This window comes from Paramormyrops kingsleyae, chromosome 12 (assembly GCF_048594095.1).
Source record: "Paramormyrops kingsleyae isolate MSU_618 chromosome 12, PKINGS_0.4, whole genome shotgun sequence".
Lineage (NCBI taxonomy): Eukaryota > Metazoa > Chordata > Actinopteri > Osteoglossiformes > Mormyridae > Paramormyrops > Paramormyrops kingsleyae.
The window spans coordinates 11400766-11418204 of record NC_132808.1 but is presented as its reverse complement, the minus strand read 5'-3'; the positions used below and the strand labels follow the sequence as shown (position 1 = coordinate 11418204).

Sequence of the window (17439 nt, the reverse complement as noted above, 5' to 3'; positions counted from 1 at the left end):
GAATAGTTGGGTAAAGGCCTTACCGGCATCTCTGGGGGTCTTTTTAATTTTTGGTTAAAAATGGCACAGTTGGAATATCGTACACGCTCAGGCTGAGGGTGTGACTGGCCACCATGCGGAATGGCCCAGGAGCCCCTTTAGCGAACATGCGCCAACCATCACCTTCATTCTGCCACAGGGTTCCAAGGGATCCTCTGACTCGTGGGGGCATTAGACTCCTTGGCCTGTGTTCTGAGCCCCGCTGCCCTCGGATCATGGACCTTACTGTGCATGACCTCACAGTGCAGTCGGGCCCTGGGGACGGCAGGATTTATCTCAGGGGAAGGAAAGCCCAAGGACACCTAGTTATTTAATATCATGTTATATCTGTATAGCACTGTAAAAAAAAAAATATTCAGCCAACTCAAAAATTCAAGGCAACATGCTGCAATACATTTTTTAGTTAAGTCAACTCAGTTACAAAAGTTCAATAAACCTATAGACAGATGTTCAGCTAACTTTGACTTAAGAGTTAAGGCAACACTATAATACAAGTTAGATTAACCTAGGTACAAAGTTTCAATAAACTTGGATTGTTAAATTCTCAACACTATTTTGCAAGTTCGATTAACATAGTACAGAGGTTTAGTCAACTTTGTTTGAGGAGTCAAATTAAATTTAAATAAACCTGCCTTGTTTGGGTGACATTTTAAGAGTTAATGTTTTCATTAACCTTTTTAAATAGCAAGATTCAACTGTAATATTTCAAGTTGCCTTGTTTACAGTACTAAAAAAACTTATATTACTATTAGAACCTACAGGCTAAAAAAGGAAACATTGGATCAACTTAAAATATTACTTCTTTTTTTCAAACATTTTTCAAGTTTGGTTAATATAATTTTTCAAGTCAGTTCAACTTAAAGTAGTCAATCTAATACATTAGATTTTTGCAATTAAAACCAATGAAACTGCTCATGCTCAACTAATGAATATAATTTGAAACAACTAAATAACCCAATAAATAACTAAATAAAGCCAAATCAAATCACTGTGCTCATTTAATATTCAGATTTTCATTAATGCACTGGAAATCATAAAATTGCATCAGAAATAAATAGTGTTGAAAATTACCAGAGAAGACAGTTTTGTATTGATTAAACTTTTTATATACCAATTTTTGCATACAACTCAGGAAGGAATTATTCATTTAACAGTATTTATTTGTAACAAACACTGCACTGTGTGTTCTTCCCTGAATATTCTCTGCTTGTAAGGTATAGATTTTTAAAATCCAATTAGATGGGTATAACATTCTCAAACCTCACATTTCAAAGGTTACCTCTTTATTTGTAGCTTCTATAGGAGGAGCGATTATGCCTTTAAACTTTATAACAAAGACACAGCACTTCACTACACTACAGAAGTTGGCAAATCAGCTACATATTCAATTGACTCTCTTGACGAGGCTGAAGTTGGCTCCTTATTCGCAGCTCCTTATTCGGATTTTCCGGTCCACCTTAAATGCTGCGCAGTATGACATGCCTTGATTCCATCTGAATTTTAAAGCATTAAATCAGTCTGGGCCAGGACAATGTCACTTTGTCTTTATAGTGGGATACCTGACGTGTACTGATAAGTTCATATTTGCCTGGGCATATTTCCGGGCCTGATTGGGAGTTGAAAGACTTTTGCGTTTGTCTCATTTTCTGATAAAATACACACATACTGTTACTGAAACTGCTCAGATATGTACTTTCCTCAAAGTGGTAACAAGTCAGTAGAATCGTGTTCAGTTAATACGTTCGAACGTAAGCCTCGCTAAACGAGTCCCCCTACAGGCGCAACCTCGTCATTGCATTCCCCTGAGCAGCATTTAAGGTGGACCGAAAAATCCGAACAAGGAGCCAACTTCAGCCTCGTACTCTCATGGGAGCTAAGCTTTACAAGCCATTGTACGTGAGAGTCGCATATTACTTTGCAACAGAGAAAAAGGACAACATCCAAATTCATATATTTAGAACTGTATAATTTAGTGTACGTATTAGGAACAAAGTTACACTCCGTAACCCTGCCGAAAAAAATCCGCTCTGCAAAACATGCAGACTGACAGTAATCTGCACCAATAGTGTTAGGAGGGTATCAGGTGGGCCAATCGGGGGAGGGACCACCCCATGTCAGGCTTCTGTACCCGCCCCTGCGTTGAAGCGAAATATGCCTGTCATTTTTATAAACGGTTAAGGAAAAAAGTTATCAGCACCTAAAGCAAGAAAACGAAGATGGAACGTCTCATTGTTATATTAATCTTGTTCGAGTTCGTCATTAACACTGATGGTATGTATCGTTTAAAAGCAGACTTACGTTCGTAAAATAATGTTTAATAAATAAAGTTACGATGATCTTAAGTAATGTTTAAGGGTGCACGTGTATACCAAGTATGGTCAATTTAATAAATACAACTATCCAGCTTCCATGTTAAAGTTCCTATTTTATGTGTTACAACTGTTGCGTGGTTTTTAAATTTTAGTAAGATAATAGTTTTGTATTCCCTGTAGTCAAATGAATGCATCCTTATATAATTATACACTTTGTTTCTGATATTAGCGAAAGGTTTAGATTTTCCGTTTTTTAATTCTGATTTTGCGGAGACCTTTCCGTTTTTTTCATCCAGCTTAAACAGCAGTTGAACCACAACATATTTTTCATCTTATCAGTGAACAAAATCTTAAGTCGGAGCCGAAGTGCGACTCCCCCTTTACCGTTAGTCCATGGCTCCTTTACAGTATATATCAAGGTTATTTTGTTTTCCCGTTTGAGTCGCTATGTTTTGGTTTGAGATGCTAAGATGATCAGAACTGAAAGCAAAAGCATGATCAGAAAATTTTGAATAGATGTATTACTGTGTTAATCATACATATGTTTTCAAATGTGGCGAAATTTGCCCGTCGTGTAGAAATTGTTCCTTATGTAGACGAGACTGAAGTAGCTTCTTATTCGGATTATTCCGGTCCACCTTAAATGCTGCGCAGCTGAATGCAATGAGACGATTGTGCCTGTAGGGGGACTCAATTAGGGAGGCTTATCTTAAGAACTCTATTTGGATTATTTCAACTGGCATTAACTTAACGCATCGGCTGACTTTTTTTTGTAACCACTTCCAGGAAAGTACATATCTGGACAGCTTAAAAGATAGTATGTGCATTTTATCAGAAAACGAGACGAACACAAACGTTAGAACGTTACCAGTTCTTTAGTCATTTCTGTCTCTCCTTAGCTTATTATTCTGAAGAAAATGTAGATGGTCAAAAATATTTACCTTACAGATTCTGTAGATCATTTGTGTAGAAATGGTTTTTGTACATTTAATTATGTTAATTTCTGTATTACATATGAAATGGTCCTATGTGAACACTTCCAGGTAGAAGCCAGCATGAATAAAATACTGTTGGCAATATTTGACATAATTTTGTTAATTTTTAACCATTAAAAGTTATGTGGTGCCTTTAGGTATGCATAGGTTTTCATTACTTGACCATTTACAGGTAAAGGGCCTAAACATTTGCACGACAGAAAATTACATCTAAATGAAAATATGACTTATTATGTTCTTAGGTTAACGTGCAAGAGCCCAAGGATTCATTTCAATATGATGTATGAAAGTAATTTTATGTGCTATTAGACTGATCCAAAGTTATTTTCACCATTAAATCTACAAAGAAACTTTAGTTATTGTCACATTTGCTGGCATTATTTGACAAATGTCAGGTATAAGCTCAAGGGGTTAAACACCTTTTTTATATATTTTCCTGCGTTTATTATCATTTATTGTATATTCCTTTTAATTACTTTCATTTAAATGTCTGTAAAGCAGTTGTAAACCCTGTGGTTAAAACAGCTCTATATAAAGATTGATCAATTGCTTTTAGCAAGGAAGGCTCACTTCAGGATGACGTTATATGATGTTGTATCACTTGTTATCTCTCTGGTCCAATGTTGTTCTCACCTTTAAATCCACCAAGGAATATTGCACACATACACATTGGCTGTCATTATGTCATGGCTTCCAGACAGGAGTCTCAAGGGTTAAAGGCTTTGGGCCAGTGGTATCAGTAAACTGCCAGCATGGCACAGTGAGCAACTGTACACAGTCATTTGAATAACAAGCCACAATTCCAATTGAAATGTGTAGATCTTACTCATCTTGGGGCAGGCAAACATGAAATACAATGCAGCACAAAGCAGGTACACCATTGTAAAGAAACACTGAGATTAGCTTTAAAATTCCATTGGAAATGTGGCTTCTACTGAAATCAATTTGCACGATTGCTAAACATACCATGTTTCCTGCTGTTTTTAATTATAAAATCAATATGGGCCAGGCCAATTTCAGTGTTTCCTCCAAAAATCGCCACCCTATCGTGGTGGGGGGGTTTGTGTGCCTCTGTGATCCTAGCAACTATGTTCTTAGGGGCTGTTGCCCTTGGTAGGGTCTCCCAAGGCAAATTGGTCCTAGGTGAGTGGCCAGACAAAGTGTGATTCACAAAGGAAGATGTTACCCTGTCCAGACTGGGGAGACTGAGGCCCCCACCTTGGAGCTAGGCTTGGGGGGAGCTTGTTGGTGAGAACCTGGATGCCGGTCCTCCACTCATGGGGCCAGGGTGGGCATAGCCTAAATGGGTTACATGGGTCCACCCTCCTGATCATCAGTGACCCAATCTGGCTTTAAGCACATGACATGAAACCTCTCTGGTGGGAAAGGAGCCTGAGCTGGTCCAGGAGTTAAAGAGACACCAATTAAATATAGTCGGGCTCACCTCAATGCACGGCTTGGTCTCTAGAACCAAATTGCTGGAGAGGGGCTGGACTGCGTACTTGAAAGCTTTCAATGTTGTTAGGCTGTCTCGGTTGTCACACCTCTTCAACACTTCGTAGAGGTTGGGGACAGTGCTTTTGGATTGGCAGACTTGGGTGGTGGTCCCAATTTTTATGAAAGGGGACAGGAGGATGTGTTCCAGCTTCAGGGGGATCACACTCCTCAGCCTCCCTGGGAAGGTCTATGAACTAGCTACTGGAGAGGAGGGTCCATCTGTTGGTCAAACCTCAGATCCAGGAGGAACAGTGCAGATTCCGTCCTGTTTGCAGAATGCTGAACTAGCGGTTCACCCTCACAAGGATGCTAGAGGTTTCATGGGAGTTGGCCCAGCCAGTCTACCTGTGTTTTGTGGACTTGGAAAAGGCATATCCCTCTGGGAGTTCTGTGAGGGGTGCTTTAGGAGTATGGGGTACAGGTTTTGCTGTTGTGGGCCATCTGGTCTCAGTATAAACAGAGATAGAATTTTGTTGGCATTGCCAGTAGTAAGTCAGACTCGTTTCCGCTGGGTGTTTGACTCCATCACAGCTGCCTTTTATCACTAATTCTGTTCATAACACTGATGGACAGAATATCTAAGCATAGCCATGGAAGGATGGGGTCCGGTTCAGTGGCCTCAGGATTGTATCTTTGCTTTTTGCAGATGATGTGGTCCTGTTGGCTTCATTGGGCTGTGACCTGCAGGAGTTTGCAGCAGAGTATGAGTTGGCCAGGATGAGGATCAGCACCTCTAAGTCAGAGGCCATGGTTCTCGGCCAGAAAACAGTGGATTGCTCTCTCCTACTGGGGTGGGAGTTACTGCCTCAAGTGGGGGAGTTTAAGTATCTTGATACTTAAGAACTTGTTCATGAGTGAGGTAAGAGAGCAGGAGATTAACAGGCGGATTGGTGCAGTATGGGCAATATTGTGGATGCTATACCGTTCTGTGGTGTTGAAAAGTGAACTGAGCCGAAAGGCAAAGCTTTTGACTTACCTGTCAATCTACGTTCCTACCATGACCTATGGTCATGATCTTTGTGTAGTGACCAAAAGAATGAGATTGTGGGTACAAGCAGCAGAAATGAGTTTCAGGGTATCTGTGCTCAGCCTTAGAGACAGGGTGAGGAGCTCTGACATTCAGGAGGAGCTCAAAGTAGAACTGCTGCTCCTGCACATCGAAAGGAGCCAGTTGAGGTTGTTCAGGTACCTATCAAGGACTCCTGGACACCTTAGTGGGGAGGTGTTTGAGGCATGCCCAACTGCGAGGAGGCCCTGGGGCAGACCCAGGACACACTGGACAGATTATATTACTCAGCTGTCCTGAGAATGCTTTAGCATCCCCCGATGGAGCTGGAGGAGGTGGCTGATGAGAGGGAGGTCTGGGCATCTCTGTTTAGACTATTGCCCCCACAACCCAACCTCAGATAAGAGGCAGATGATGGATGGATAGATGGATGGACCACATACGTACTTTCTTCAAAGTAACAAAAACATCAAGCAAAGCGTGTTAATAAGGAGCCAACTTAAGCATTTTCTTATGAGGTAGCCTAAGAAAAAAGTAAGCAGCACCTAATGGGTAGAGATGAAGATCAAAAATCTAAGCGTTACTTTCATCTTATTGAAGTGCGTCATTTAACTCTGATTAACTCTGCATCAACATCAATATTTTAAATCGACGCATCGTTTTTTAAAATTATTTTAATAAAATTACCTTTATGAGTTCTAAAACGCTTCAATTCATTATAACTAATGTTTTCCTTTACTATCACTACATAACTATGGGAGTACTTCAGATTATTTATTAAAAAACAAAAAGGTGGTTTTACACTGTGCAAAGTGCCATGACATACTACAGGGGCACTAGCGCTATGTATGAGCACCTGAAGAGGAAACGCAAAGGCTCTATTATGAATGATGGGTGGACCACTTTATTAAATTAGCATTAGAACAGAGAGCTTTTTAATATCTTTTGTCATTGTAGCTCCTAAATACACTAATTATTAAAGCCATTACAACTTTAAAACAGTCAGTGTAAGTGTGTGGCTCAGTAGCCTAAGTATTTGGTCTTGTAAGCAACAGGTTGCTGGTTCAAATCCAGTTTCAACTAAGCAACTGCTTGTTTATGGGCCCTTGAGCCATGAAAAATAATGAATGTACAGAGTTGCTATATTCTCAAATTACTTTTTGCAGTTTTGTGAACAACACCATTTATTAAACAAACAATTCTGCATTGGCAGAATGAAAAATTAAAAATGAAAATAAACTATTAGTTAAGAAATATTCCTTGGAACAACAAACTGTGGAAAACTGAATTTACAGTATTTTCCTTGAGACTTGAAGGAAGAGTCCGTCAACTTAATGGAAAATGTGCTGGTAATTTTCTGCCAGTACATTTTCTGTTTTTTGACAGATTTTTTTTACAGTCTATGTTTTGTCCCTAAAGAAGGAAAACAGATGTCAAGTTGCCAGGTTGTGTGAATCTTCCTCTTCTTGTTCCAGAGCGGCTGGTGGTGACGGGTGCAGATGAGCCTGTCTGTGCACAAGCTGGAGAGGATGTGACTCTCAGCTGCTCTTTGGACACCCATGTTAATGTGACAGAGCTTCAGGTGGAATGGAGAAAGACAGACGATGACGGTGACATCTTGGTGCTTCTGTATGCTGATGGAGAGAACAGACCAGAGTCACAGGATGAGAGATACACCAGAAGAGCTGAATTCTTCACTGACGAAATTCCCAAAGGAAACTTCTCAATGAAACTGTGGAAAGTCAGGATGGAAGACAAAGGAGAGTTCAGGTGTGAAGTCCACTTAGATACTGATTCTGCCAATACAACTGCCAGAATAATAGCACTGGGTAAGTTACTAGATGGACTGGTTTTAACATGCATCTCAGCATAGTTCCTGATCGAGGGTCAGTGGTTCTGCTGTAGACTGATCTTTATACGCATACTATACCCCTAACTGGGTGTATTCTACTCAATGTAACAGTAGAAAACATTAAATTTAATCCATTTATATATACACACAAAATATAATTAATGAGTTAATATTCTGTTTAGGTGTCACATGTAGTGCATAGCACATTTTATTAGACTTACACAGCGCAATGAATACTTGTAGTTTTATTATTATTTAATAATAATTTATGTGGTTCTTTACAATGTCACTGGAAAAATGCTATAATAGCTGTGCATTTTATTAATTTTATGGCGTCACATCAAAGTCAAAACTCACATGCGTAAATATGCCACTCGCGAGCGCAAAAGTAGATCAGGACGAAGAGCTGCATATTATCATCATAATCTATTGATTATCATCATAATCTATTGGTGATATTATTATCATAATATTATCATAATATCACCTTCTCTAATGTATTTTTCTTTTCCTAACGTCATGGTTGCGCTCGCGCGCAAAGCGCATTTCCTTCGGCCGCTCTCTGCGCTCGCGGTTGTGCGCTCGCGTTCTACCAGGGGGGCATGAGTGTCTAGCTGCAGAAGGGGCCTGAGAGTGCGTGTCCTCTGTCAGGCCCCATCCACTCTCAAGCCCCTATGTCATTTCCGTTCGAACGACAGAATCCGTCTTGTCACGATAGATTATGATAGATTGTCGTGCATATAATTCTTAAAACGCGGTATGTATGGCTTAACAGTTTAGAAATTAATCATCACATCGAAATACGCCTGTGTCAAACTCCTCCCCTTACTACAGGCAACTCGTGTTTACCTTAAAGTCCTAAGACTAGTGCTCAGTCACATAATAAAATCAGCCAAAGTCTGTTATACTGTATTCTGTTGGGTTTGAAAGATAAACAGCTTTTCTTTTGCTGTATTGTGAGAAAACAAACATTTTTATTAAAAACAACATACTTTGTATACAACTAGAATAGTAGTTTTTCTTGTAGAAATTTAAATGAATTCTCATCGGCTCCTTAGAAAAAATTGTTAAACATTGTAAAAATATTGTATTATGGCCTTACCAAAGCACAACTATTATATTTATTGGCAAACGTTTATTTAAATTAGGCAGTTGTACAACTATTGCAACTTCACATTATATTATCGTCTTCACAATATAATTAAAAATCATTTTAACCACCCAACCAAGCCCTACTGGACCCCGACTACGTACGTTAGGACAGCGGTATTCACTCCCAGCATAATATGCCCCTTCAATTAGCACTAATCGGAGAGATTTGATAAGGAGACCCGTGGGATAACCTGCCGATCCTGCAGAGACCCACAGGAAAGGGAGTATGAAATGGTCAGTGCCGAAAGGAGATCTGAACCTCCGCACGTAGCTCAGCCCCCCTCCAATGCTGCCGTAATAGAGAAGCAGCACCCAGCAACGGTGTACAAGACAACAGTCTAGGCTTCAACGCACTGCCCCAGTCAAGCGTCGATTCTCTCCCAGTAGCTCCGCAGGTGCACCAGGACCATCCACGCGGATCTGTGAAGCGGGGGGGTTATCAGTTCCCACCTAAGCAGGCACGCACCCACCCAGTTCGCGTCTGTACGTTCTGACATTATTAAAGTACCATATTTCACGCCATAAATATGGCACAAGAAAATAATTATTAAAAGTACATATTAGCTATAGTCTGATGTCTCACAATAACACATACAGTAGCACTATATTTATTTACATACATATGTACAACGGTATTCTTCCGGTTTGAGACGGAGTCTGTCGTTTTAACGGAAATGACGTAGGGCCTTGAGAGTGGATAAGAACATAAGAACTATACAAACGAGAGGAGGCCATTCGGCCCATCGAGCTCGCTTGGGGAGAACTTAACTAATAGCTCAGAGTTGTTAAAATCTTATCTAGCTCTGATTTAAAGGAACCCAAGGATTCAGCTTGCACTACATTATCAGGAAGACTATTCCATACTCTGACTACACGCTGTGTAAAGGAGTGCTTCCTTAAATCCAGTTTGAAATGTTCTCCCGCTAATTTGCACCTATGTCCACGAGTTCTTGTATTTGAACTAATGCTGAAGTAACTATTCGGTTGAACAGCATCCAAACCTGTTAGAATCTTATAGACCTGGATCATGTCCCCCTTCAGTCTCCTTTGCTTGAGGCTGAACAGATTTAGCTCAAATAACCTTTATGGGTGGGGCCTGACAGAGGACACGCACTCTCAGGCCCCTTTTGAAGCCAGACCCTTCTCCCAGGGGGAGGTTTTCACAGTTTGGGGACAGAGTCATACCGTTTCTGACAGCGAACGCTATTGGCGGATGAAGTATGGTTTATCTATGTTATAATTTCACCAACTTTCTGTAGCTATTTGAACGTTGTGGGTTAGTTAAACTATTCTGTTCTATAGTACTTAAATCTGCAATGTAATGCCCCTTTGGGAACTGATTTACAAAAAATATCTTAACATAGGGACACACTGAGTTGTCTCCATGGTGTCGGGTATTATAAACTAGTTCCAGATAAATGCTTTAGTGTAATGTTTTTAGTACTGACTTTATCCATTTAGTTTAAGTTAATCATGTAGACAGCATCATTATTAAGATGACTTGTTAAACGATAAACAGACCTACTTTGGATATTATTCAAAATCATAAGAAAGAATGAACTTTTCTTCATTGCTTTAAATTTTCAAGAAATTCAAACCTGGCCATATTCTCGTCCAGTCTGCTGCATGACCTGCCTGAGGCAGCAGACGTGGTTGGCTGGACCTTCCTCATGACCACTTCTGTTCTTTGGCCCGTCTGCTGCCTTGTCCCTGGGGGTGCCTGTTCCCCCCGTGTTAACATATGGCCTCTCTGAACCTGAGCTGCATCTACGTTATCAACAAGTCATCTTATGCGTGTGAGTTGTGACTTTGATGTGACGCCATATAAGCTTATTTAACATAACTGAGTAAATAAAATTAAACAGCTCTGTGTATCATGTTGTGTAAATATAGTCAAATCATATATGGGAATATGAAAAATCTCATATTTTAATAAGCATGTTTTAAGGCTTAACAACAGTTAGGAATCACATATACATAAAACACATAAAATGTTATTTTTTTAGGTTATTCCTCCCTGCATTGGCTGATTCTGGGGCTGTGCATCGCTGTCACACCTGTAGTCCTACTTACTGGTGCCTTCTCTCTTTGGTCTTGTATAAGGAAAGGTATGTGATTTTGAAACATTTTAATCCAATCTTTGTAAAACATGTCAAAGCTAATGTGAATTTCTGTGACGTGTCTACTGTGTGCTTTCTATTCATTTCAGTGGATCTGTGGTTGGAGCCACATATCCTGTAGAGGGCATCTCAGCAGACATTTTTATTGCCTGTCAATTGCAGCGCTTAATTCTGTTCAGTTTCATGTTTTCTATATAGTGCCTTTCACAACAGAGTCATCCCAAGGCGCTTCACATGGGTGATTTGTGATACATTAAACATCATTAAGAGAAAACAGTACAAAACGTAACTGTGATCTAATTTTAAAACTTTGTTCCTGTGCCTCTGCTCTGGTAACATACTGTACATATGTGAATATGAACAATTTCAAAAAGTCCTATCACTGTAAACCAGAGGTGGAAAGTTAAGGTCCAGAGAGGTAATGTCCAGAGGTGTGGTTTCACTCAACCAGTTGAGTACTCTGTGACTGTGACTCCTTATACTCAACTGGTTGGTCTGGAGTTATACTTTTACTCACCTCTGCTGTAAACCCCTGCAAACCAAAACACTGAACCAAAGCTGATGTCCTCATTAAAATTATGCTTAAAATAATGCATCTAGTGAGACTGACAGTCTGTACTGGGTGTCTGTAGGTGAGCATGCAGCAGAATGACCATCTGAAGACGGATATACATCATCAAACTTTGCAGGAACTGCCATCTAATGTTAAAGCTTGTGGTTAAATTTGTTTCTACTTTCTGTCTGTAGGTAAAAGCAGACAGGCTCTGTTGTGTCACTGGTCATGTGTCACAGTTCCACAGATCATGGTTTCCGCTGCATTCATCCTGTGGGGTGTAACTGAAGGTGAGCCCATTAAATATAAAGAATGCTTTGAAAGCTGACAGATTTGCATTATTTGTGTCTTGTGAGTTTTACTATTTAAAAAACTTTTTATGATGAACAGAGGGCTGTAATAAATAAAAATGGATTTAGGAAGGTTAGGGGCCAATTGTCTAGCAGTGATCAGGAAGTTCTCTAGTAAATGTTCGTGTAAGGGGCAGCTTGGTACTGCAGTGATTAGCATTGTTGTCTCACACCTCTGGGACCCGGGTTTGAGTCTCTGCCATGGCTCCACGTGTGTGGAGTTTGCATGTTTTCTCTAGGTTGTTCTGGGGTTTTCTCTAGGTACTCTGGTTTTTAGCTAAAGTCCAAAAACATGCAGAGGTGAAGTGCAGTTACCAATTTGCCTATGTGTGTGAGTATGTGAGTGTGCCCTGTGTTGGGTTGTTGCCCCATCCAGGGCTGTTCCCTCCCTTGCACCTGTAAACTCCAGACACCGATGACCCTAAGGAGGACAATTAAAGTAAGCTAACAAAAATTTAAAAATCATTAAATCAATTGAATAAAATTGATAAATTACTGTACTAAAGACATCTAAGCACATTTATCAAAACAGTAATTTGTAAAGTAAGAAAATAAATGTATCCAAACAATGTGTCCTGCCCCGATCGTCCGCTCCTTCCGTGTGCCACGCCCCCTCGTTAACCCATTAATTTCTCCATGCATACAAGTTATCTTAGGTCGGCGTTCACGGTTTGACTTCTGAGATTCAGATCGAGCTCCAGGTGTTTTTTTTTTTCGAACTGGTTGGTTCGACTTTTAAGAAATTTGAGTTCTAAAGAGTTTGAGAACTGAGGTACCACTATATATATATACACTCACCTAAAGGATTATTAGGAACAGCTGTTCAATTTCTCATTAATGCAATTATCTAATCAACCAATCACATGGCAGTTGCTTCAAGGCATTTAGGGGTGTGGTCCTGGTCAAGACAATCTCCTGAACTCCAAACTGAATGTCAGAATGGGAAAGAAAGGTGATTTAAGCAATTTTGAGCATGGCATGGTTGTTGGTGCCAGACGGGCCGGTCTGAGTATTTCACAATCTGCTCAGTTACTGGGATTTTCACGCACAACCATTTCTAGGGTTTACAAAGAATGGTGTGCAAAGGGAAAAACATCCAGTATGCGACAGTCCTGTGGGCGAAAATGCCTTGTTGATGCTAGAGGTCAGAGGAAAATGGGCCGACTGATTCAAGCTGATAGAAGAGCAACTTTGACTGAAATAACCACTCGTTACAACCGAGGTATGCAGCAAAGCATTTGTGAAGCCACAACACGCACAACCTTGAGGCGGATGGGCTACAACAGCAGAAGAGCCCACCGGGTACCACTCATCTCCACTACAAATAGGAAAAAGAGGCTACAATTTGCACGAGCTCACCAAAATTGGAGAGTTGAAGACTGGAAAAATGTTGCCTGGTCTGATGAGTCTCGATTTCTGTTGAGACATTCAAATGGTAGAGTCAGAATTTGGCGTAAACAGAATGAGAACATGGATCCATCATGCCTTGTTACCACTGTGCAGGCTGGTGGTGGTGGTGTAATGGTGTGGGGGATGTTTTCTTGGCACACTTTAGGCCCCTTAGTGCCAATTGGGCATCGTTTAAATGCCACGGCCTACCTGAGCATTGTTTCTGACCATGTCCATCCCTTTATGACCACCATGTACCCATCCTCTGATGGCTACTTCCAGCCGGATAATACACCATGTCACAAAGCTCGAATCATTTCAATTTGGTTTCTTGAACATGACAATGAGTTCACTGTACTACAATAGCCCCCACAGTCACCAGATCTCAACCCAATAGAGCATCTTTGGGATGTGGTGGAACGGGAGCTTCGTGCCCTGGATGTGCATCCCACAAATCTCCATCAACTGCAAGATGCTATCCTATGAATATGGGCCAACATTTCTAAAGAATGCTTTCAGCACCTTGTTGAATCAATGCCACGTAGAATTAAGGCAGTTCTGAAGGCGAAAGGGGGTCAAACACCGTATTAGTATGGTGTTCCTAATAATCCTTTAGGTGAGTGTATATACACAAAATTTATTTAATTATTTTTTTTAAAGTAGAGGAGGACAAAGAAAAGGAGCCAACTCGCATATTCGTGAGATCAAGTAAGAGGATTGCCCCTCAGGAATGGGGGGGGGGGGGGTGTGTAGTTAAACAAAGGAAGGAGCTGCTTCTTATTGTCAGGAATCAGTAAGATGCCTGATTGCCAGAACCTTTTGGGTCTTCCTATGGTCTTCAGGCGAATGAGATGATTCAAGTTCCTGTTGAACGCTTTTAATCATTATATTTCAGTATTAGTCAGCAGAGACAGGTGACACACTCTGTTTTTTCAGTGTTCTAGGTAGTTTTCATTAATGTTTTGCGTTATGTATGCTGGGGGTGGCATGGTGGTGCAGTGGTTAGCAACTCACACCTGTGGCTCCATGGTTCAAGTCTCTGTTGGGGTTCCGTGTGTGGAGTTTGCGTGTTCTCCCCGTAGCGTTGTGAGGCTTCCTCTGGATACTCTGGCCCCCCCACACACACAATCCAAAATCATGCTGAAGCTAACTGGAGTTACCAAATTGCCCTTAGGTGAGTGAATGGGGTGTGAATGTGCCCTGCGATGCATTTGCTCACCATCCAGGGCTGTTCCCTGCCTTGCACCCGTAGCCTCCAGCATAGTCTCCAGACACCCCATGACCCTGAATGGGATAAGCGGTTTCAGAAAATGGATGGATTATGTATGCTAAATTTGCAATGAAGACATTGTGGAGGACATTTTGCATGATAATAGCATGTATTATAAAACTACTTTCATGCATATTTATACATATAATGTTCTCGAGACAGAAATGGCACTGATTTGGTGGAATGGTCCAAAAACTGTGATCCAGTCTGCAGATCTACATCTAAATACTGCAAAATGTTCATTGGATGCTATCTTGTGTGACCTGTGTTTCTCAGGATCTGCAGGAGAGGCTGCTACTTGTACTGTCATCAGTCTGCTGATTATCCCACTGCTGTATATTATGGTTCCATATGTGGACTTAACAGGTATGTTTCCTTATTTTCATATTTTTCCTTCTGTTTCCAATGTGCACTATTCAAATAAGATGACAGCTTGACAAAATAATAAAATATAATATAAATGATTATTATAAAACTTGCATAGTACATTTTTCAAGTCTTTCCATATAATTGCTGGTTCTCCTGCAGTTTTAACAGTGCATTGTCCAGCTAATATACTGTAATGTGGGTCACAGAGGTTTTTAATTTTAATAAAGATGCTGCAGCTTGTGTATGGTTTTATATACAGATGTAAAATGTTCCAAATTCACTTAGTGTCTCACCTGCAGTTTTAGTTTATGGTGACAGATGTTTGTAGAACATGAGTGTGTTGGTTACAGTTAATCTGAACCCTCCTATATATGATGAGAATCCAGGTATAAAACATGAAATTGAATATAAAAGCATATTTGCCGAAAAAGCTCTTTTAGCTAAAGTGATGTTTTATTTCTGTTTTCCTCGTGCTGGAGTCACGTGTCAGTTTGCTGTCAGGACAGAAACACTCGCAGAGACAGAGGAGTCACGTTTTCCCGGACATGGGGTATTTATTCAAGCGCAGGCAAGCAAAGGGAAGCAAAACGGGCAAACTTAGGTTGGGCTGCAGGCGAAGCAGTTGAGAAAACATTTCCACATTAAGACAATGATATGCAGTTATTTTTACGTGTGGGTCGTGTTCGGCTCCGTAGTGTGCAGTATGGAAGTATATATTGGACTTTATTGTTTGTAACCCACAGACAGTCACAAATATGTACCATGATCCACAAGTACTTCACTATCTACAAATATGTATTTTTTGTGTTAGTGTTGTGTAAAATCATATCCACAAAAATATGGAACTACTTCTACATATGAAATGTATTTTGCACATTTATAGATCACGTCCTGGCTTTATGCCTCGCATTACATTTGTGACTTTGCTCATATTTATTTGCAGATTGCTGTCCGCTTCGTGCTGCAGCTTACCTGTAGAAAAAAAAACACAAATACATCACTATCCACAAATATGTATTTTTATTTGTGTTGTATGAAATCATATCCACAAAAATATGGAGTGATTTGTATACCTGAAACGGGCGCTGCACATTTGTGGATCACTTCCTGCGTATTTGAGGATCATGCAACATTTGTGACTCCGCTCCTATTTGTGGTTTTTTTGTCCAATTCGCACTGCAGCTGATTTGTAGAAAAAAATCCAAGGTTATTATTATTAGGCAGATATTAGCACATATTAGCCTACATCACGACTTACACTGTGTGAACAGTAAATAAATGTCTCTTCAGTTTTACGTCACTGTCGCTCTCCAAACCAGGCAACACCTTTACTGAGCCGACCCTTCTGCTGTAGGAATCCGACGTGGGCTAGAACCACTGCTGTAACTAGTCTCACTTTGCGGTACAGCTTGGGTGTGGCTTGGTTTCTCTATGCCAGTAGAAAAGCGAAAACTGACTTTAGATCAGATTTTCATTGGTCAATCACTTTCCGCTTCCTCAATATAGCAAGAAGCCAATAATGCACCTGACTCCATCTCATTTTAAGACTGACATGTCCACGGGCACTGATGGGTACAAGTACATTTGCTATTTAAAGGATGTGGATGCGAGACTGACTCATGCTAGCAGGTAGAGCTGCTTGATTATGGCAAAATCATGATTATTTTGACCAATATTGAGATCACGATTATCTACCATGATTATTTCCCCCAATTACTCTTGACTGCAGAAATATTGTATTTATTGAATCTCAATAATGAAACTTATACACTTACATTGAAATTGAATTGAAACCAAAATAAAATTTCAATATGTACAAATATAATTTTTAAATGAATAAATTAATTATACTGAAATGAACTGTTCTCTGAGGTTCAAAAACACTAAACTTGATTTTTTTTACTATACATGTTAGATTCAACTGGTTGGTCCACTGATTTACTTAAAGATTTTTAGCAAGAAACACTAGTCTGTTTACATGATCTGGCTTCAGTGATGCATGATGGCAGGAGACGATATTTCCAGCTGTGCTGAAGACCCTCTCTTTAAATAATAATAAAAATTAACACTTTATTGTCCCTGTGGGGAAATTGCTTTTACACCTCCCTCAGCTTGTTCTTTGTAGAGTAAGCTGGCTGTGAAGAGCAGCCACCTATAGTAGCACCCAGAGAGCTGGGGGTTAAGGGCCTTGCACAAGGACCCACAGACATGCTGAGGCTGGGTTTAAACCGGCAACCTTCTAATTATAGGCACACAGGCTTAACCCACTGAGCCACACAACAATATGTGATGGCATACATTATATCTCTGCGTTTTTGAGAACTTGATAGATACGCAGTTGCTTTATAGAGGGTGTCCTTAACGGATAACTGCGTTGCAGTACGAGTTTGATGAGCTTGCCTTACATTTAAGAGTTTTTGTTCAGGTACTGTTTGGCCTTAGACTACTTCATGATTAAGCTTTAAGTGGTTAAATAAATTAGTTATGTTGCCTAGTGGAGTAGTCACAGCTTTGAAACATATTCTGCACATTATT

General features: G+C 40.2%; 1 protein-coding gene across 1 annotated transcript in view; it reads left to right on the top strand.

Moving 5' to 3' along the window:
- Nucleotides 1-2173: 2173 nt before the first annotated feature.
- Nucleotides 2174-17439, top strand: part of LOC140593641 (uncharacterized) — a 29455-nt gene continuing 14189 nt past the window's right edge. The window contains exons 1-5 of the mRNA XM_072718687.1: nt 2174-2310; nt 7325-7678; nt 10860-10961; nt 11721-11816; nt 14812-14901. Coding sequence (XP_072574788.1) covers nt 2256-2310; nt 7325-7678; nt 10860-10961; nt 11721-11816; nt 14812-14901 — 697 coding nt within the window. The 5' untranslated portion in view covers nt 2174-2255. The remainder of the gene's footprint in view (nt 2311-7324; nt 7679-10859; nt 10962-11720; nt 11817-14811; nt 14902-17439) is intronic.